The sequence below is a fragment of the Calonectris borealis genome, chromosome 8 (genome assembly GCF_964195595.1).
Source record: "Calonectris borealis chromosome 8, bCalBor7.hap1.2, whole genome shotgun sequence".
In the NCBI taxonomy this organism is placed as follows: domain Eukaryota; kingdom Metazoa; phylum Chordata; class Aves; order Procellariiformes; family Procellariidae; genus Calonectris; species Calonectris borealis.
Window position 1 is genome coordinate 11,252,762 of NC_134319.1, and position 20,519 is coordinate 11,273,280.

Sequence of the window (20,519 nt, forward strand, 5' to 3'; positions counted from 1 at the left end):
GATATCAAAATGACAGGTTAAGAGACCTGAATCTTCTGCAAAATCTTTTCTAAATTGGTGGTCGGAGTTTTGCAAAGTTTCACCTTGGTTTTGATTGTGCTGAAATACGAAAAGATGTCTTGCAGCAACACAAGTTTTGCAAACTGTTGATGTGCTTTCCATTTCCTTTTCCAAAGGTACTGGGAACCTTTTTTGTGAAGTGGAACCTGGGTATTGTACTTCTGTGGTGTTTTTATTTTTGTTGTGTACTCAGACCTAGTTCCTACTTCAAAACTGTAATTCTGTGGTGTTTGTTTATTTAGATACCCTTAAAATCCAGAGAACAGTTCTGTGTGGGCTTTGCTCTGTTTAGGTCCATTTTTCACATCACTGTGAATAGTTCTCAAGGTCCAACTTTTTAAATTATATGACTTCCTTCAATAGTTTGACATGGCTTAATTGCTATACAGTTAGATCTGAAAAGCATATTTATTCAGAAGGTAACGAACCTTGTTTAAATATAGTCAACTGCATTGACTTTGTCCCTGTTTTATCTTCTACTTACTACTCAAATGTTTGGTAGCAGCCTCAGAAGATCACATCTGAAGGAGTTCTGTACCTGTGCTGAGTTCAGCATGGTGGGAAGACTGTTCTGTCTGCAGCAGATGTTCCAGCACATCCCTATACACACTGAAAAACTACCCTTTAATATAAAAACAGGTCTTGATAGCTTAGCACTTTTGTTGTCTGCAGTGTGTGACGCTTACTTGTAGTACAGGGTGGGGTGCTCAGAAGGTTCCCAGGTCAGTATTGTGTATGGCCATGTCCACTTGGGTTTTGCCTTATCTTGGCTTTGTAGGGGTTGGGAGGCTGCTTCTTGTTACGCTGCCTCCAGAAACATGATCATGGCTCGCAGCTTAGGTGCAAAAATGTTTCCCTCTTTTCAAACTCCCCTACACAACAGTAACATCTCTTTCCAGAAAGAAAAAATGGTATGAAAATGAGGAGGTTTATTAAAGGGAATGACCCAGAGGATAAAAAGGTGGTGATTCTTTTACTATTCCCTGTGTGTGTTTATTTTGAGCCTCTATGAAAACCATCTTAAAAACTTTAAAAAAAAAAATAAAATAAAATCCACATGCTTAGAGTAAAGAATGGCATAACAAGTGCAACGAAAACCAAAACTGGTCAAAGAATGGAACCATATCCAAACAAGGAAAACAAACTCTGATAAATCAAATATAAAGGCATAATAAGGCATGCCTAAAGGGATCCTGAGAAACAGCTGATGGCATCAAAACAATAATAAAACTTTTCAGACGTTTCAGGAGCAGTAAACCTATCTGTTTGCTTCTGGTTAGGTAAGATGGTTCAAGGCCATAGCAGAAAAGCTTTTTTTTGTTGATGGTACTTTCTGTGGAGGAGTTAATGGAATACTGGATGTATTACTATCATGAGTCTCTTGAGAAGGGGGTCTGGCTGTATTGGAGCAGGTGAGAAATGATGTGGGCGCATAGAGGAGATGAGGCACGTGGAGTGGCCAAGCCTACCTGCGGCCTAGTCTCGTTATTATTTTAGCAGCAGGTTTTAAAATTGCTATGAAGTGTGGAATCCCTTTCATGAGCTGCATGCGGTTTCTCCGCTCTTCCCTTTATTCTGATTCAGCTTGTTTGTATTGCCCTTTTGTAAACTAAATCTGGGAAGTGATCATTTAAAAGCAAAAATGCCCTTTTCAGGGACCTTTTTTTTTTTAATTAGATTATTTCAGGTTTTGTTTTGATCAGAGATCAAATAGCTTTTGGCACTTGCACTATAGTTGCTCAATTTCTCCTGTTCTTCTCTCTAGTCATACTTTGCCGTGTTTATGCTACTTGTATTGATGGGATTTTGTTTTTTTATAGTGACTACAGTTCCTGTCTCACCTCTTTGATGGAAGAGATGATGACCCAGAAGTGAACTCTCCACTGTAGAACAAGAAGCTCTTGTGGAATAATTTGTGTCCCTTTAAAAGCAACACCCAGTCTACAAAAAATAGAGTAGAAGAGATTATTTTTGGACCTGGCATTTTTTTGTTCATGTGACCTATGTTTCAGCATGTAAATGGTGAAAAACGGGGAGATAAACATTTGTGCCTGCTTTTGAGCTTTATATTGAGTAGTGCTTAGCTCTGTGGAGCATTAACCAAGTTACGTGAAGACCAGAGTATATCCTAACATTCATTTTTTAAAATACTATACCTTTTTTTAGCAGATGTATGTGATAAAAATGAAGTTTATATTTTAAGAGCACTTGGGCAGATCCTTCTTGTTTAGATCTCAGCATTTGGGGCAAACGTTTTTATGTAACGTCGTCCTTTTTCCAGAGTGTTCAGGTTGATCTGCTGCAGATCATGAATTATCCAGCAGACTTGAGTGTGTCTGTTCAGTATTAACCATGGTGTTGCTCTGAATGTTGTCATGCAGACTTGAAAAACCTTTTTGTAATGTAAAGGCTGACTTCTGTACTACCACGACCAGAGGAAATTTAATGAGGTGAACGTGGTCGTGGCTTTTTTTAAATATAAATTACCTTCTTAGGTATTTTTTTTTGTAGTGAGAGTGCAAAGAGAGGTTAAAATGAGCAGCTGAGGGGGTGAAGGGCACAGCTGGCACGAAGTGTGGCCTCTCGTGCTCCGCTTCGAGACGCACTATTGCCTCAAGGCTGGCCTTAGAGCATACTGGAGAAGGAAGGAACCCGAAGGTCAGTGAAGCACAGAAACTGAGGACATTGGACTGCAGAGGCCAAACTCAGGGTAAGTGATCATATGTACTTTTTCCTTTGGTTATGTAGTGTTGACTTGTTCATAGATAAATTTAGGTTGAAAAATAGAGCAAAATGGTAAACTGGAGAACCTTCCACAAAAAGGCAGAATTCAGTTATACAGAGCAATAATGGAATTTTCATCATTTTGAGCAGTGGAAATTGCTATGACGTGTTGGAAAGAACAATTCAGTTTCAGATTCCTCAGTGAGACGCCTCAACTGGTCTTCAGCTGAACTTCCATTAAGATCTTCCAAGCAGCTTGTGTTCTGTTCCTAACCATTTGGTTTCTTGGCTATGAAAGCAGTTTCAGCATAGGATATTCCCTGGTGTATGGAAGTTGGTGCAGCTGGATACAATTTTAAGTTGGGGGTGCAGGAGCTGGCATATAGTTGTCTTTCAGGTCTCTGATCTGCGCTCAGTGTCTCGTAACATCATCACTGGTTTGGTCATATTTGATTTACAGCCTCTGGAATAAAACGTGTGGTAATCACCCCTTTGTAAACTGAGGCAATGAGCAATGAAGGAGTGTACCCCAAATTCTGTCATGTCTTGATTTTACACATCTGTGCATTGTATTGCTTTTGTATGCTCTTTGTTCTGTTTTCTTCCCACCTCCGTGCCCATCCTATCATGAATTTCATGGGTGTGTTAATTGTGAACAGGAAGTAACCGGGAATGTTTAAGTTCTTACCTGTTTTAGTCAGAGGAACAAAGTCAGCAGGAGAAAAAAAAATGCTTAAATGTAATATGAAAAACTACAACACTTTCCCTTCCTATTTGTCTAGGCCAAGCTTTGGGAAATGAATTGTATTATTATTTCAGTTTGGAAAAGATGACAGTCAGGAAATGTTCTTTTAATTTACAGATCCTGGCCATGAGGTTTGATGCCTCATTTTATTGAAGGGAGACACTGGACCTAAATGGCGCAGCATGACTTTGTTCCTGCCTGGCTTAACTTCTCAACGCCACAGTCAACCAAGGTAACATTAATACAGATCACCTCCTTTTACAGCTATGACAATAATAAAAAGCAAAAAATTGCCCCAGTGTTTTGTTGAACTTAAAATGTTTAATTTTTTGTGTTTTTAAAGAAGGCTTTTGGAAACTTACTAAGGTGAAAATCATTTTTGTTGTCTTTGTTTCAACAAATGTATCCTTTTTATTTCAGAGGAGGAACAATCTTTGCATTCAGACATGGAAGTAGTTCAGCTCTTTGCATTGAGACTTGAGTGGGATCCCAAGTAGAAAATCATGAAAGAAATGGCCCTAAATCTGTGGGAGTCAAGACTTGAGCTGCCACTTATTTACAATTCAGAATATAATTAGGGTTTGATTTATGAAAATAATCTGACCCTTGCTGAGTAGTAAATTGATGATAAGCCCTTGGGCTCTAACTCCAAACTCAGAAATACTCATTAGTTTTTTGCAACCTTAAAATGAGGGCAGTTTCCCTGTCACCTTCTTTCTAAAACTGGTTCTAGAAGCAGCTTAGGTTGACCCAGGAAGTCTGGTTTAGGACTTTAACAATTTGTGTTACTTGTGCACGGCGGTGGAGAAAATCACTTTGATAGCAAACCAGATCATGATGTACAACATTGATGTACAAGAAAGAATACAGCTTTCACCTTCGTGCTTAAATACGAGGACACAAAAGTGATTTCAGGATATTTGATCCATGTAAAACAAACTTCTCGATTTTTAATAAATGAGAGAAAGTGAAGGGTAAAAGATTTTTTGGAATCTTAATGCTAGAAGCATTAATGTTTTCTACAGCATCATAGTTGTTTCAGTCCAAAAGTGCTTTAACTTACTTGAGTATCTCTGAATTTGTCAGACTGGATCCTCCATTGCTGTCTGCTCTTCGGTCTTTAGAGGGAGTGAATGAATGAGCACCTGTGTATCATAGAATTTCTTAAATGAATTTTGCAGAAAGTATGCATTTGCAAAGACCACTGGTAAGATTAGTGTGTTAGGTTCTCTCTGGTTCTGCGTAAGACATGCGGATTTGTGTGCCATTCTGATCAGGTTCACGTGATTGTTGTTGTTGGCTAAGCAATGCAGATATGGATGCTGTATTGAAAACTAGTACAGGAATGTGGGGTTTGGGTTTTTTTTCAATTAACAAAATGTCACTGTTGGACTGACGGGCTCCTGGACTGCCCTAATGAATGCTTCATTACATCACTTTTTACTTTCTGCAGTCCCCTGCAGCCACCTTTGAGAAACATGGAGAGCATCTTCCACGGGGAGAGGGCCGCTTTGGGGTGAGCCGTAGGAGACACAACTCTTCTGATGGATTTTTCAATAATGGGCCCCTCCGAACTGCGGGAGGTGAGTAGGAAGGATCAGAATGCAGCCTGAGAGCAAACATTTTGGAATATTCTACAGAATGAAGAATTCTGCAGAATATAAACAACATTTTCCAAAACTGTACCTTTTCAAAACATCCTATAAGAAACTTGTGCTATTCTCTCATGCCATGTGCTCAGGCCTTAAGGGGTTTCTGTGGTAGCTGTATGTGCATTGTGTAGCTTAGTTTGTTTTCTGATGTAATCACACAGTAGCTTAATAAGTTTGGCCTAGTAGTTACCTAATGAACACTGACTTAACAACAAGAAAAACAGCCTGATATTTCCAGTATTCTGCGCGCTGTGTTGACTTTTTTTATTTGCATACTTATCTCCTTTTGTTTAGACTGCTGGCATCAGCCGTCCCTTCTCCGCCATGATTCGGTAGATTCTGGTGTTTCTAAAGGAGCTCATGTTGGGCTTTCTGGCAGCCAGCCTGGCTGGCATGGTCCCTCACGGGGCCATGATGGTGTGAACCAGCGTGGTGGAGGAGGAACTGGAGTTCATCGCCACTGGAATGGCAACTTCCATTCTCGGAAAAGTTCCGCCTTTCAAGAAAAGCTGCCTGTTGAATCCAGGGAAGAGAAGAAGGAAGATAAAGAGCAGTTGCAATTTGAGGAAGAAGACTTTGTAAGTGTGTAGCTTCTCACTAGAAGTGGCAGCTGTGAGAAGTGGCTTTTCAGATCTCATTTTTATTAGCATTGATAGGTGGCGAGGATCTAGAGTTGCATTCTATTCCATGTTTGAGATCACAACGGATTTAACAAAATTATTCCAGTGCTGACAGGATGCTAATTGGTACCCAGAGCCCTCAGGATTTGACGACCTGTTGGATTATGGGTTTTGGCATATTACTATATTTTGCCAAATGGTTATTGTGAACTGGAGACAGCATTGTAACACACAAGCCAGATCTTCAGCGAAATCCATAAGGTGACACTTTGGTCTGCCACAGGAAGAGTAGTTGTATTGACTTTGTGGCTTTGCTTACAAAGCCTTTTTTTTGCTCCTAAGTACATCTATTCAGCTATCTTCAGTCTGCCTGCTGTTCCTGTTTCCTGCATTCTGTACGTGTTGGTGTTTGTGATAACCTTCCCAAGCTTGTTCATGACAGGTGCTCAGACCTTTGCAACCATCTGTCTTGAATCTTCTGGAATAGTATTTTGTTATCAGAGATGTTTTCCTATCTCTCTGCTAATCTGTGGATCGGGGTTTCTTGAGCCGTTTCTTCCATCAGTATCTCCAATTCATCAACTTTCTTCTTATCCAGCATTCTGATTCACGTGGTATTATCAGTATGATAGTTTCTTACATCCTGGCTCTGTTTTTACTGGAATATCTTTAGTTTTCCAAACTTTACTTGGGTTTATGGCTTTCATCCTTACCATTAGCATTCCTTAAGGCTAATGCTTTGAGATATACGCACCTTTTCTGCTTTCTTTTTCCAATTTAATTTTTTTTCTCCTGTCCCCTGATGAGGATTTTATTGTTATCAGACCATGTATTTTGCTTTTTGCATCTTGTTTCTTGCTCTCTCTAAGCTTTTCTTGACCAGTGTAATGGGGTCAATATCATCTGTAAGGTTCTGGTAATTCAGTCCCTTCACCTAATGCAATTCCTCTGACTTCATCTTCAATGCTAAAGCCATTGCTGCCTCCAGGAATTAGAGTTTCTGGTGATAACGTGCAAGCTTGTGTGTATCGTCATCAGAAAAGCTCTGTTACTCAGCTTGTCTCTCTGGAAGGCTGTTTACAGCTGAAATTGTCGTGACAGTTTGATGGCACTGCTTCTATTCGGGAAGTTAGGAGTTGGAGTGAAATAAATGAATGCCGCACAGCTGCTTCAGGCCAAAATCTAGAGTCTCCACTTAAATTGCCACAGGACCCAGTTTAATTTAAGCTGCTGTTTTTTTCAGTGAAGTGCCTGGGGAGTGATTGCATGCTCTTGTTCAACTGCTTCTGCTGGGAGTGGTACCCTGCATCACAGGGTGTTTAACACCTGGAGAGCAGTGATAAAGCTTATGTGTAGATTTCTGTTAATCTGATTTCTCAAGAATACTGTAATTCAGGATTTCTATAAGCCTGTTCTTTAGACTGTCAAAAGCCTTTTGAAATGTAGAAGGCTATTGTAATGATTGCAACTGTGCACTGTTGTAGTTTGTCTTGGTCTAAATCTTTCTTCCATGTACTTCTTCATTCTCTTCTTCAGTGCCTTGAAGAGTGCCTTTCCCGAGCTACATGGCTGTTTCTTCTGTAATTACTTCCCCCAATTTTTTTTAAGATGGTAATACCACACACTGTCTAGCAGCAAACTTTGCTAAATAACTCCTGTATTGTCTTTGCCATAGTGGTGAAACTTATGTATACTGTGGTTAAGTGCATAGCTGTTAGGCCTGTGTGGCTGACGATGGCACCACTTTTCCTGAAAGGTCATCAAAACAGTCTGTTAGTCTAAGTTCTCCGGTGGTGTGAGCACCCCTGCTATAAAACTGACCTGTAACTAAAAAATGAAGCACTGAAACAGAGGGATTTCTAGGGTCTGAGGCAGGAATTTATGCTATGGTGTGACATTTTTTCCTAACTCTTACAGAACAGGAATGCCTACTATTTCAGAAGCTCATTATTAGAGACTTATGCTGTTGCCATGGTAACTAGCATATGAAGAATTCATTAAAAAGAGGAAAAAGATGGCTTTATTTTGAACTGAAGTTATTTGGGACGGGGGAAGAGGAATAGCTAATCAGGAACACTTGTCATTGAACGCTTAGATTTTCTGTACTCTGCTTTGAGTTTGGACATGTCTTTAGTTGTTCCACTAAGCTGAATTCTGGTACTGAATCAAAGGTAAGTCTGCAGAGAGCGCTGAGTCTGCATGCAGTAGTCCTGAAAAGTGGACTCTGAAGCTTAACGTAAATTTACATGTAGCTTTTTTTGTCAGTAAATGTATATATATTCATTATTCCTTTACGTTAGGAGCCTAGTACTGCTTTTGGTTTGTTTTTTTTTTATTGGTTAATGCATAATTATTGTATAAAAATATTTGGGAAATGAGACCAGATTCTTCATATACTGATGATGTGGATTCTATTTTCTATTTTGAGCTGCCAGTTAAATACCTAAATCTTTTATGTGTGTATTGGTTGGTGGAATCTACTTAATTGTATAGTAGAAGACTAAAGAGCCTATCCTGAACTCTCTGATAGTTCTGTTGCAAATACAGCAGAAGCCAAGGAGAATACAAACTTGATTTTTAGATGTCTTGTGACAAAGCACTTGCTTCTAATTCAGGTGCTGTTCAGAGAAATCTACCTGTACTCTGGGTTTCTAGAAGCATAATGTTACGTTAACACTGAATTTTTTTTTTTGTTATATGCGATATAATGGTATACTCATTTGCATCGTCTTTTTACAGCCATCTTTGAATCCAGAAGCTGGGAGACACAACAACCAGAACAAACCTTTAGGAACACCTTCTGGAGTATGGGGTAGGTAAAGGTATTTATATCGGAATGCTGATGCTGAAGCAGAAAGTTGTAACTGATGTTTAAATGCTAGTTTTTTAAAGATTTTAAACACTTAAGTGAAGCAGGCAGTTTGCAGCTTTCTCTCCTTTGTTGTTTTCCTCCCCCAATCTTCACTAATCTCTTGGCCTTTTTGTCTACTTGAAACTGTGCTTGTCTTGTCATAAAAAAAACTGCTGGTGGCAGTAATGTCACTGTTTTGCATTTGCTTCCTGTCTTACTGCAGTTACAATTTCATGCAGACATCACCTGAAGGGCAGGGCAGATTTGAGTGAACTGGACATTAGTTCCTGACTTATGATCTTCATATTAGAAATACAGCAAAACTGTTATAATTCTGTGGTTTGGATTTATTTGATTTTTTTAAACTCAGAATGGGCTTGCTCTTGATTCTGATGTGGTATGCAAATATTGGCCTTAAAAAAATAAATTAAAAAAAAAAAACCAACAACCAAAAAAAGCCTGAGTAAACAAGGTACCGGTTCTAGCAACTAAATATAGGTTTGTTAATCTCTGGTTACAGTGTAGCTAGATTAGTTGGGTTAGTAGATACTGTAAATAGTACAAATACAAAAAAAACCTCGAAAACACTTCTTGCTATAGTACCGGCTTGTATTCTTCTTGCATGTTTGTTAAGTAGCTATTGTTCTGCTCAAAAAATAATGAAAACTAGCATTTATGCGGCTTTTAACTGTTTATACTATTACTGTTTTTAAATTGTTCTGCTCCTGCAAATGTGTTGATTTGGCCTAGGAAATATTAATTCTGCTTGTTTGTAAAAGCACTTTGTGTCTTTTGAGGTATAAGTTATGCAAAGTATTTTTGCTGTGTTAGTGAATTAACAAAGCTGATCCATGGTTGCTCAAAAAAATGCTAATATCTGTTCTGATTCCTGTAGTATGGTGGAAGGCTGTTAGCTGATGTCACTGTAGGTTTTTCCCTTCAGTGTCAAGGGAGCTGTTGTGGTTAAATGAAAAAAGATTGGACTTTGACATCCTTATCCCAGTATCTTTGCTCAAAGCTGAAACAACAGAACAGCTGATAGCAGTCTCAGAATCAGATGTGTAGCATCTAAGATTGAGAGGAGAGAAACTGGAGCCAGTATACTGAAGCTGTTATGAAACTGAACAATTGTATTTCAGAATCTTTCCCATTTTATTTTTACAGAAAACCCCCCTAGTGCCAAGCAACCTACCAAGATGCTGGTCATCAAAAAGGTTTCAAAAGAGGATCCTGCTGCCGCCTTCTCAGCTGCATTTACATCACCTGTTTCTCACCTGGCAAATGGCAACAAAGCCACCACCATTGTCCCAAGTGTCTACAAAAATCTGGTTCCTAAACCTGCAGCTCCTCCTTCCAAGGTACAGGGGTTTCCAACCAAGTTAGTGAACTGCAGATCGCGGGAGAACTCTCTCCCTTGACAAGGGAATCAACCCCCTAACAAATAGCAGGAGTTGGAATCCAGTAGTTTCTGGGGTAGTGGCCTTTATAGTAGAGGTCTGTTTACTACTAAAATTGGTGTTCCCTGTGAAACTGCCATTTGGTCTTGTCTATACAGAGAACTAACCTCTCCTCTGGCTATACTAATGTCTGTTTGAATGGGTGCCTTCTCATGCATTAGACAAATCCTTATCTTAATTAGACAACACAAGCAATGGTAGAGAAGTGGAATGTGTGCTTCCATGTGCCTGAATTGTTCACGTGACTACCTGGAGAAATCTTTATTGGGTTACAATACTTTGATGTGTTTAAAACACAATTGAGGCTAAGATCAGATTAGATTGTAACATCCTGCAATTTAGCTCTAATTTAGTTGAGCCTTAAAGACAACTTGAAAAAATAATGGGTTTTGTGCTATAATTCTTTTACTGAAAGAAATATAGGAGTGTTGAAAAAACAAGTATTTTTTTTATTTCTTAGTTGTAGGCTTTATCTTGCCCATTTTTCCTGAAAATCTACATGTATAGATGCCCTAGAAACTTTGTAGGATTGATAGTGAAAGTATTTAAGAAGCTAAAGAAAATTAATAGCTAGGTTGTTCTTTAAAAAGGTGTCCAAATACTTTGAGTTCTATAATTTATTACTTACTAATGCTGGCTGCGACATTCCAACAAAATCCTCCCTATGATTAGAGTAGATTCGTCTTACACACTTCAAAGATAAAGCCAAAATAGGGAAGATTAACAACTTTTTTATAAGAAAGCAAGTTTAGAGTTTCTCTTAATTTAGACCAAATTCTGCCAACTACAGGAAAAATCCTAATGGTTAAAATGATTATCAGATTGTCTGCTGGTGTCATCAACAGTGCTTTTGTTAATGAATGGTGACCATTAGCAAAGCTAAAAGATGGGACATTAGCATATCCTTAGGCAGAAAAACTGTGTGCATGATGCCTTTTCTTAAAGGTATAGACATAAAGCAGCTATGGGAGGATGCATTATTCTGAAGACTGTAGAAAGTTGTATAGAAATTGCAGTGCATGAAGTAGCAGAGGGGTCAAAACATTCATTTTGACAAAGTCAGCAATATTGGAAAGCTGTCACAGGCAAACTGAATGAAAAATGTTTCTGTTAAGTTGTACCAAGTAGTATTGAAAGGAAGAGAACTGGTGGCAGTGAAACAAGTGCATTCTTTCTTGGCTAATTGAGATGGCTAATTGTTCACAGTCAATCAATCCATGAAGGTCATAATCTGCAGACGATTCCTTTTGATATTCATCTCTAGTTGTGCTTGCATCTAGTGGCCTCCTTAAGAAAGCAACAGGGGTCTGTCTTTGAATTTGTCTAAGCTGCCCCTTTGTGGAAGCTGGGAGAACAACAATCAGCAGCTAAGAGCTGGGTATCTAAACAGTGCAACCACCGGATCTGCGGAGAGAAACTTCTTGTCATAATAATTCTACACCTAATTTTAGTACCAGGCAATATTGCCTAGATGGGGATATTTTTTGGGTTTGAAGGGACCGTTTGGAATGTGTGCTGTGGATGCTGAATAATCCATTCAGTAATGTGGACTGCCCTTGTTCTTGAGTTGGAGTGGAAAGGTAATGTTGATGGCTTCCCCTACTGATTTATTTATTTAAAAATTGATCAAATAACCCAATGGAGAGTGAGAACATACTGAAATAATGGCTTCTGCTTTCATTGCTTGCAGAATGCAAGATCTGTTGCATCTCGGATTTAACTGAATCCCACTTGTGCATGAGTTGTTTTGCTAATGATTGAAGTTGGCTTCAGAAGTCTAATGAGTCAAAGGAACCAGTATGTTTTAATGCTCTGACAGGTGTATTTCTTGTGCTACTTGATAAAAGTTTTTTGTTAGGATTCTTTTTGTAAAGACTGTCACTTCACAGTGTTTGTCCTTGGTTGATAAGAGAGGCTCAAGAATAACATTCCAAGTAACAAAAACTTACCTTGAAGTCTTTGCTCTTCAGCCAAATTGCCAGTGTGTTTGAAGGGATACTGCAGAAAGTATCCAGAGCAAAACAGCAAGTGCTCATGCACTTTAATGAACTGTCTGCTTTTTCTTCTTTTTTTCTTTTTTTTTTTTTTTTTTTTTTTTTTGTTGCTAAATCAGTGCAATGATGGACACTTTTGGAGACCTAGGAAATAAATAATTTGCATTCTCAGCCTGGACAGAAATATTCCTTGATGTGCTTCTTACTTGCACAGGGGAAGTTCCTGTCAAGTGATGCAAACCCTTTCTTTGTGACATACAGTGTTCCCATATGAAATGTGAAAATTTAATTGGGATATTTTACTTCCCATCTGTGGGTAGCTGTAAGATGCAGTGCATTACTCGGTGGTGATTCCAATTAATGAAGAGCAATGCTGGATTTTCTCTTTGAGCTCTAAGTGTTTTACTGGAGGGTGGTGCCCATGAAGCAGAATTGTGTGTGGCTTGGGGAAAATAGAAGACGACAGGGAAAAATAATGGGTGTCAAGGTAAACTTGAGACTGTTCTTGGAGAGGGAGGAAAAATATCCGTACAACAGCCAACATAACGTTTGTTTATTTGTTTTACTACTTGCAAGCAACCCCTTCTTGTGCATTAGCATTTACTCTCCAGTGTTTTGTGTTCTCTTCAATATAGCCAAGTCCATGGAAAGCCAACAGAAGTGAACATAAACCAGGCTCGCTCTCCTCTAGCCGTGACTCTGCCTTTACCAGTCCAGTGTCTGTAACCAAACCAGCGGTACTGGCGAGTGGCTCAGTCCTCACCTCTCCCAAAGAGGTAAGGGGTTGGGGTTTGAGGATAAGGTGGGAACTTTTATCACTATCACCTACTATAGCTTAAACATTATAAGGTCCTCTGTACATGGTATACCTACCTTTGCACCCTTGAAGAATGACTCGTACATTCTTGGCACATTCTGCCACATCTCTGATACACTAAAAGGAATAAAAATGTGGTTTACCTGGATGTAAAGCCATTGGTGTTTGTCCAAACATATTAGAATTTCCCTCCAATATCAAAAAAAAAAGTACTAATGCTTTAAATAGCATTGCATAACTAGACGTACGTAGACTTGGTGTTATCAGAGTGGAGGTACCAAGAACTGATGTGAACAGATAGGTAAACCGATTCCCATGCTATTCTTTAATATTGAAAAAGAAGGGGAAGGAGGGTGATCTGCCTCATTTCCTTTCTCTAGAGAGCAACAGCGCAAGCAATGAGCTCTGAGAGGGTTGAAGGGATTTAATGTGTGTACATGTGTCTTCAGCTACAGTGTCTGTTTTTAATTTTGGTGTTGGAAGGAGGTGAGGTGGAAACTGACCTACTTCCACTTCTGGTCTGAAGTATGGGGAGAACCTTGCATATAAATCTATTAACATTTCAGCAGTAACTGTGACAAAACACATCTTGGCCAACATTTCTATGCATCACTTTATAGCTTATATACAAAATGCTGTTTTGGAGCTTGAAATTCCACAAAGCTTAATAGAAAAGTGACACTGAATAACTTTTCTCCTCTGCTCCTGGGAATCAAAATTCAACAGATTTGTGATCATGTGTAAAAAGAACACAAATAAAACAGACTGTGATAAGTGACTTATTCACATAATATGAAATGAGGGTGTTTGCGTTTCAAGTGTAACAGTGGGTTTTTTTCTAGTTGTGCATTTGTCTTTTTCCTTTACAGATCTTACTTCTAAAATAAGACTTTGTTATCTTTATGATTCTCTGCTTTGCAGGCTTTACTTTGCAACTCCCTGTACTTTTCTGCTTTAGCCACTGCTAAGTGTAAAAGCAGTCATTAAAAACAAGTATTCACCTACCACTTTGACAAATAGATCTTACATTGTATCCCTTTCCCTTACCTTGCTTTTGTCTGTGCTCAGACCGAGTCCTTTGTGCTACTGAGAGCCTTCCTTTTTGTGTAATGCACAGCATAGTATGGACGCCTTTGCAGCATAAATATGTAAACTTAAATAGGCTTTCACCTACAGGTAGATACCAAGAAGGGCATTCACTTTATATCATACATTAGTAATGCAAGTCTCCGTTATTTCATTCCACCACCCCCCAAGAAGGTCTTACCTGAAACTTCAGTCAGCAAAGATGTCAGGTACTAATCTGATAGCAGGAGCAGGCAGCTGGGTTTTCCCTAGAACAAGCAGTACTTCCTTTAATACTACTTATATTACCAGCATCAATCAACTAAACAAAAAGGGCTTAAAAATTCTTCCCAACTAAAATTGAACATTTGTAATACATTTTTCTTTTAATCTGTTAGACATGCAGTATGAAAACACAGGACCGTGGCCAGCAAATACTACTGTAATCCTACCTCCACAGGCCTACTGCAAGTAATCTCTGCCTTTTTATTTCCGAGATGGGGATAATGCCCCTCCTGCAGAACTGTTGGCAATAGCACCTTTATTCATAAGAGACCAAAGTGTGTTGAGAACCAAAAGGGTGGCAACTAGCACCGGCACCATGGCCCCACAAGCCAGTCTAAGATAATCAAATTAAGATACAGTCTGAATTCTTAAAATGATACAGGATCACTTTTCTGTTAGAGTAGCTACACCTGTTAAACACACTGATATCTGAACAAATCTGAGATTATGCATAGTGCTCTCATTTAAAAAAAAAAAAGAATAAACGAGAGATGCCTTGATGTTTCAGTCAAAGGGCTAAACCTACCTTTAGAAAAGATGTCAAAAAATGACTACTTGTACCCCCTTACATAACATTCTCTTTCAGCATTATAAAGCCTTCTACAGAAAGTTATGAATAAAATCAGAATTGAGGTGAAATTCAATTCCTTCTAGGACTGTTGTTTCTAAACCTTAGCTTTGACTGTCTTCACCTAATGTGTAGAAATTAAGTTTTACTACCTCAGCAGTTCTATACAGCGCCATTAAAACAGCTGCTTCTAGCAAAGAGCTGAAGTGCTTTAGTAGAGTATTCCAAATTACCAGAAGACATCTAATTTTCAGTCTCCTTTGTTCATTGTTACCTTCTGTCACTGCAGTCAAACTAATTATCATGTTGAGAGCTTTAATTTCAGTACTATGCTAGCTTCTTATCCTAATATTCACAGTCACTTGTTATGTCTGTTACAATTGCTGATTTGTTCCTTACTGTGTTGAATTAGGCAAAATCTGAAAAGGCCACCTGAGAAATGTTTACCATAAGACATTACTTTCAGCATGCACTTCCCTGAAAGGCATTATTGCACACCAGTGTTTCGTGTGCAACAGGCATTAGAAATATAAGCAGCAGTTGCTGCCTTGTTTTTGTTTTGCTAAATATTTTAGTTCCCTTGATCTTTGCTCAGAGCACTGTGAGTATGGTAAAAACGCTTTGCTAAGGAGATTCATCCTGAAGAGCTTGAAATTGCAACCTTCCCACCCTAGTTTTAAAAAAAAGGGGGGGGGGGGGGGGGAGAAAAACACTACATGCTTTAGGAAATTTTACTCTGTTTTAATATTGAGAGAAAAATCAAAGCAAATAAGTGAAGGAAAAGAATAGTTTTGCGTGCAAGATTCTAGTGCCCGGTATCCATATTAATGACTTAATTCCTCATTAGTCAGACATTAACTCCATATATGAGCAGAAGGTTAAGATATTGGGAACTTTGACATAACCTGTTTTTAGATATCTTTTGCGTGTCTAGTCAAAATGATGGAACAGATTAAATTGAAAGCTCTTCTTGGTTAGCAATGTTTTTATTGCAGTGTCATGGCTGGGGCACTGCTAATGTGCAAACTATTCTCGGATTCAAGATAATTAAGAAAGTTTAAACACTCTGGAAGAGCATGGGAGGTTCCCTTGGGTTCATGAATTGAGCTGAGCAGATTTCCCACAGGCTCCAGGGTTGTCTGTGTCTGGCTACACACTGAACTATCTGGGCTGTGAGCGTACATAGGAGGGCATCGGCAGCGTGCTTTCCAGGGGAGGATACCGAGGCTGCGGCTACCTATTTCACATCAGTTGTGGTTAGTTAAGGATGTAACCACTCCCTGAAAAGAGGTTACCACCCCATCCCTTAATTCCAGGGTACCAGTCTGTCAGGGTGGCTTAAGACGCAAATTTGAACTGAGCCTAATCTCCTAAATTTTTTAATTTTTGTAAGGTAAGAGTCCTGCGTGAAGTTTTCTGCCTTAATATTCTGTTGTAGGCTCCAGCATTGCTTGAGAGAGTTACATTGCCAAGGAACAAAATAAATGTATTCTTGGCCATGAGAATTGACTCCTAGAGGAAGAAAAAAAATTAAGAGTCAATAATGATAGGTGGGAGAACAATGTGCTGGTAAGGGAAGAAGTGAATGTGCAACACCAGTCAGTATTTTGATGGGATTTTGACATTACGGTTTTTTTGAGGGGTTAAGAGCCAGCCAAAACTGATGGGTGTTTGAAAGGTGTAAGCACAGACCCTGAAGAGGGCCCCACCTTCACAGCAATGCAGTTTGAAAGTCTCTGTATTCTACCTTCCTTGTTTAGAGTCCTTCCAGCACCACCCCTCCCATCGAGATCTGCTCTTCACGCTTGACGAAGCTGATGCGCCGTACCACTGATAAAAAGAGCGAATTCCTGAAGGCACTGAAAGATGATAGGAATGGGGAGATAACAGAGAACAGAGAATGTGACAAGCTGGATGATGTAAGATCACTGTCCTTGCTGTATATATGATCATTATGTATTTAAGGAGTTGGGTACTGAAAAAAAACAGAGCAGTGTATGTAATTCAGGCTCTGGAGGAGGAAAGGAATGACTTCCTTTGGTCTGGCCCACATGCCAGCAGAAGTAGTGCACAGCACTGTGATGAAGGGAGATACATAACATGATGAAATGCAAATGGGTAAGTAATAAATGAGGTGGAAGGGAAGGTTGCAGATGGTGAAGGTAATCTAGATTTTTGCAAGGATTCTCTAAGGAGTGGAACAATACCATATTTTAACATCTTAATTTGCTTTCAAACTTCCTTGTCAAAACTATATCCACAGGAAAGTAGAACTGAGTGCTTGTGAAAGGTGCAGGATAGTGGCTCAAGCCTCAGAGGCTTGGACCAGACCCCTAAATGCATACATCTGTGGCTTAATGTGTATGCAAATGGCATCCTTAGGAGTATTTCATTCTCACGGTTTTCTTACTCTCACTCTGAAGCCACTGATGATGGCTTTGTAATGCCAGCACTTACTCCCTTGACACAAAAGTGCAATCCACTAAATGTCGTTCATATTGTGTTGCCTTGTCACAGCCATGTAGAAGTTGCTTTCAACCATTATCGGTCCAGGCTCTGTAAAAAAACACTGACTCAAGGTGAAAGGATTTACTTCCAAAAGCAGAAACTTGAACCTGGAACTGTGCTGTTGGCACAGCCTGTGCAAGCACACTTTGATGCTTTTATTTTTCTTTAGATGGAGAGCAACAGCACACCAGAACCAAAGGAAAACTGGGAAGAGAATTGCCATCAGAATGGTCTTTCTCTCCCTTTGCCGGAGGAGGGGGAAAACCTCTCTCATTCATTGGAAGCAGAACACAGGTAAGTAAATGGCAAAATAAAGTGTCTGGAGTAAAGGAGGGCGAGTCCTCGGACTGTGTGAGGAGAAGGAAACTATTTCAAAGACAACTCTCTTCCCGGGAAGCAGCAGTAGCTTTGTGTGTACTGAGCTAGAGGTGTGTGGGCTTCATGACTAGTGCTGGACTGGGTGGAGTCTTATTGGAAGTAAAACAAGACACTGATGACAGGTGAGCCAAGACTTTACCAAGGTCTGTAATTAAATTCCAGTGCTTCTCTAGTGTCACATCCCTATGTGTTAATGCTGCCTAGATATTTACCTGCCCACACCAGGAGCTGAGCGCAAATCTTGTGTGATTCTGGTTAATTTACAAGCAGATGTCCTAAACTGAATGGTCTGAAGATTGAAGATAGACCCTCACACACACACACCACTTTCTGTCTGCACTTAGAATATTCCTGTGCTGCTTTAAATGCTGTAAAAGTGGAGGAGAGTTAGGAAAATATTTACCTAGTATCTCAGCTTGTATCTCACTTCAGTGAGTAAGCAGTGTGTGAGCATCTGGTGTAAGCGGATAGTAAATTTTAGGAGATTCTGAGCTGCGATACTGGTTTGATTGCCTCATGTCCTCCTTCAGCATGCTTGGGTAGAATTTCAAATCTCTGCCTTGCTTTCCTTCTGCCAGGCTCTTTATTTACCCATTGTAGAGGACTGCTGATGATTAAATATTCATAAAAGACATTGAAAAATGTTGGGTAAACACGAAGCCTTGTTGAAGTAGTCTCTAATATAGAAGATTCCCTGGTGAATTGGCAGTGAGTTAATACAAAACCTTGTGCTTCATGGACAAAATGTTCTCTCCTTTGCCATTGTTCCTGTCCTTTAATTCCCATGCCCCTTTTATTTTCTCCACAAATCAGGTTACTGAAAGAAATGGGATGGCAGGAATATCCTGAAAATGATGAGAACTACCTTCCCCTCACGGAGGATGAGCTCAAAGAGTTCCAAATTAAATCAGAGCAGGTATGTTTACAGCTCTTACCACTCGTGACTGCTCTTCTCCCTCTCCCTTCTCATGCACAAGTCTTCTGTGGTGTAATTCTTAAGGATGTTCGAGAAGACAAAGAATTGAAGTGAGGTTGTAGTGCGATTGATGATTCTGCATTATCCATGCAGAGCGTGTGTGTACAGTTAAATATATAATTTGTGTCCACAGATGGTTAGCTACTCTCCGCACTTTTGCTTGTTTTAAAACTTGCTTTCGTTCCTACAGCGAAGAAGAAACGGATTTGGGAAGAATGGATTTCTTCAGGGCCGCGGCTCCAGCCTGTTGTTCCACTGGAGAAGCACTTTTAAGACAAAGATTGAGGACTCAGACACAGAAACTAGTAGCAGCGAAACGTCAGATGACGATGCCTGAAAGTGGGCACAAGAAAATTAAAATAAATAAAACCAACCCAATAAACTCAGTTCATAGTTCAACATGTGTTTGGGGTTGTATAAACTAAACAGAGTTTATTCTGTCTCCAGTCTGTTCAGTTTTTTCTTTTGTTGTTGATACTTCATGCACAAGGGAAATAATTGTATCCCAAAGAAGAGAGAAATTGGCTTCTTTAGCTTTTTCTTTTGGTTTTGCCCTAATGCTTAATAGAAGTTTGTGCAGCTAGCAAATTTTGACAAAAATCCCTTGTGGGGCAGTGCACAAGTTCAGTCTTGTAAGCAGGATACAAGTGGCTGACTGATCTTTGCAACAACAAGCTTCTAACAGTGCCGCCTGCATTACATAATGTCGTGCGGTAACAGTGTGCTAAAACAATCATTGTCAATGACAAAATGGCTATTGAAGTTCTAATTATGTTAAATTAATGCTAATAACATGAATTTTTTATTTTATTTTATTTTTTTTTGGCGGCTCGGGGAGCTTCATCACTTAACCAGGCGTTTGTGGTTTTCTTTTTTTGGGTACAGCTGTAAAATATTTGGATATAGGAATTGTTTGTGTTCTTCTTCTTGCAGCCTTGATATTCAGGGTGGATTGTAAAATATAAATTTTTTGTGAGATTTCAAAGATTAAGATTATTTTGATAACATTATTTACAGATTTAAAAAAGTGACTATCACATTGAGTCTGTATGAGGGGGAAAAACTACTGCATCAAAAATAACTAACTTGGAATAAATATTTTGCATCAGTTTGCCAATTCTAATTGTCTTTCTTATGTAAGAAAAGCTTTCCTCTAAAGGGACCTGCAACTTTGGGGGTTTAATAGCACTGGGGATAAATAGTTTCTTCTCCCGCTGTATTTTTCCACTTGGCAAACATTGCTGTAGCGCTCAGACTGCAGGAGCTAAACTCTTCCTTTAAGAAGGGAGAGGGAGAACAATGGTGAGATGATAGCCCATGTTTGTTTTTTTTTTTTAAAAAGAAACGAAAGAAAATAATTCAAATTATCTTCCGCTAAAGCAGTTTGCTTTTTTTTCCGCTTCATACAAAATCGTGAAGCTCGACTGGTCGGTGTCACTTGTTCCTAGTGCAATGCTGCTGTTTATGTTCACAACATGGCAAGGGAATGTCTGAATCCAAAGCTGTTTTCATTGAAATCTTTTTTAAAAATTCATGAAAACATTTCTATTAGATTAAAAAGGATTTTACAAACAACTCAGTTGTGGCCTAAGCTATTTCAGTGTCTGTTTTAAGTTCAGCTTGTACACAAATGTTTTGGATCGGAAAGTATTTGCATGGTTGCGCACTGTTTGCAAGTGGGTTGGGTGGAACTGCACATCGAGTACCAAATCCTGGTCTCGCTGGCCGGGGGGGGATTTCACCTGAGGTCTTGCTTGGGTTTTTTTAATCCACTCGTGACCAGGCAGAGAGGACAGATGTGTAATAAAACTTTAACATT

The 20,519-nt window shown here is 39.3% G+C and overlaps 1 protein-coding gene across 5 annotated transcripts in view; it reads left to right on the top strand.

The window, feature by feature from the left end:
* GPBP1L1 (GC-rich promoter binding protein 1 like 1) overlaps window positions 1-19,817 on the top strand; it is a 33,461-nt gene extending 13,644 nt beyond the window's left edge. For 4 of the 5 annotated variants that reach the window (XM_075155922.1, XM_075155923.1, XM_075155924.1 and 1 more), the window contains 11 exons: window positions 1,881-2,770; window positions 3,647-3,761; window positions 4,983-5,112; window positions 5,476-5,759; window positions 8,541-8,613; window positions 9,817-10,010; window positions 12,739-12,879; window positions 16,599-16,757; window positions 17,516-17,640; window positions 18,538-18,640; window positions 18,891-19,817. In XM_075155922.1, the coding sequence (XP_075012023.1) occupies window positions 3,702-3,761; window positions 4,983-5,112; window positions 5,476-5,759; window positions 8,541-8,613; window positions 9,817-10,010; window positions 12,739-12,879; window positions 16,599-16,757; window positions 17,516-17,640; window positions 18,538-18,640; window positions 18,891-19,037 (1,416 nt within the window). In that variant the 5' untranslated portion in view covers window positions 1,881-2,770; window positions 3,647-3,701 and the 3' untranslated portion in view covers window positions 19,038-19,817. Of the gene's footprint in view, window positions 1-1,880; window positions 2,771-3,646; window positions 3,762-4,615; window positions 4,737-4,982; window positions 5,113-5,475; window positions 5,760-8,540; window positions 8,614-9,816; window positions 10,011-12,738; window positions 12,880-16,598; window positions 16,758-17,515; window positions 17,641-18,537; window positions 18,641-18,890 lie in introns of those variants that run through there. The other variant, XM_075155926.1, reaches the window with a different exon arrangement.
* The last annotated feature ends 702 nt before the right edge of the window (window positions 19,818-20,519 follow it).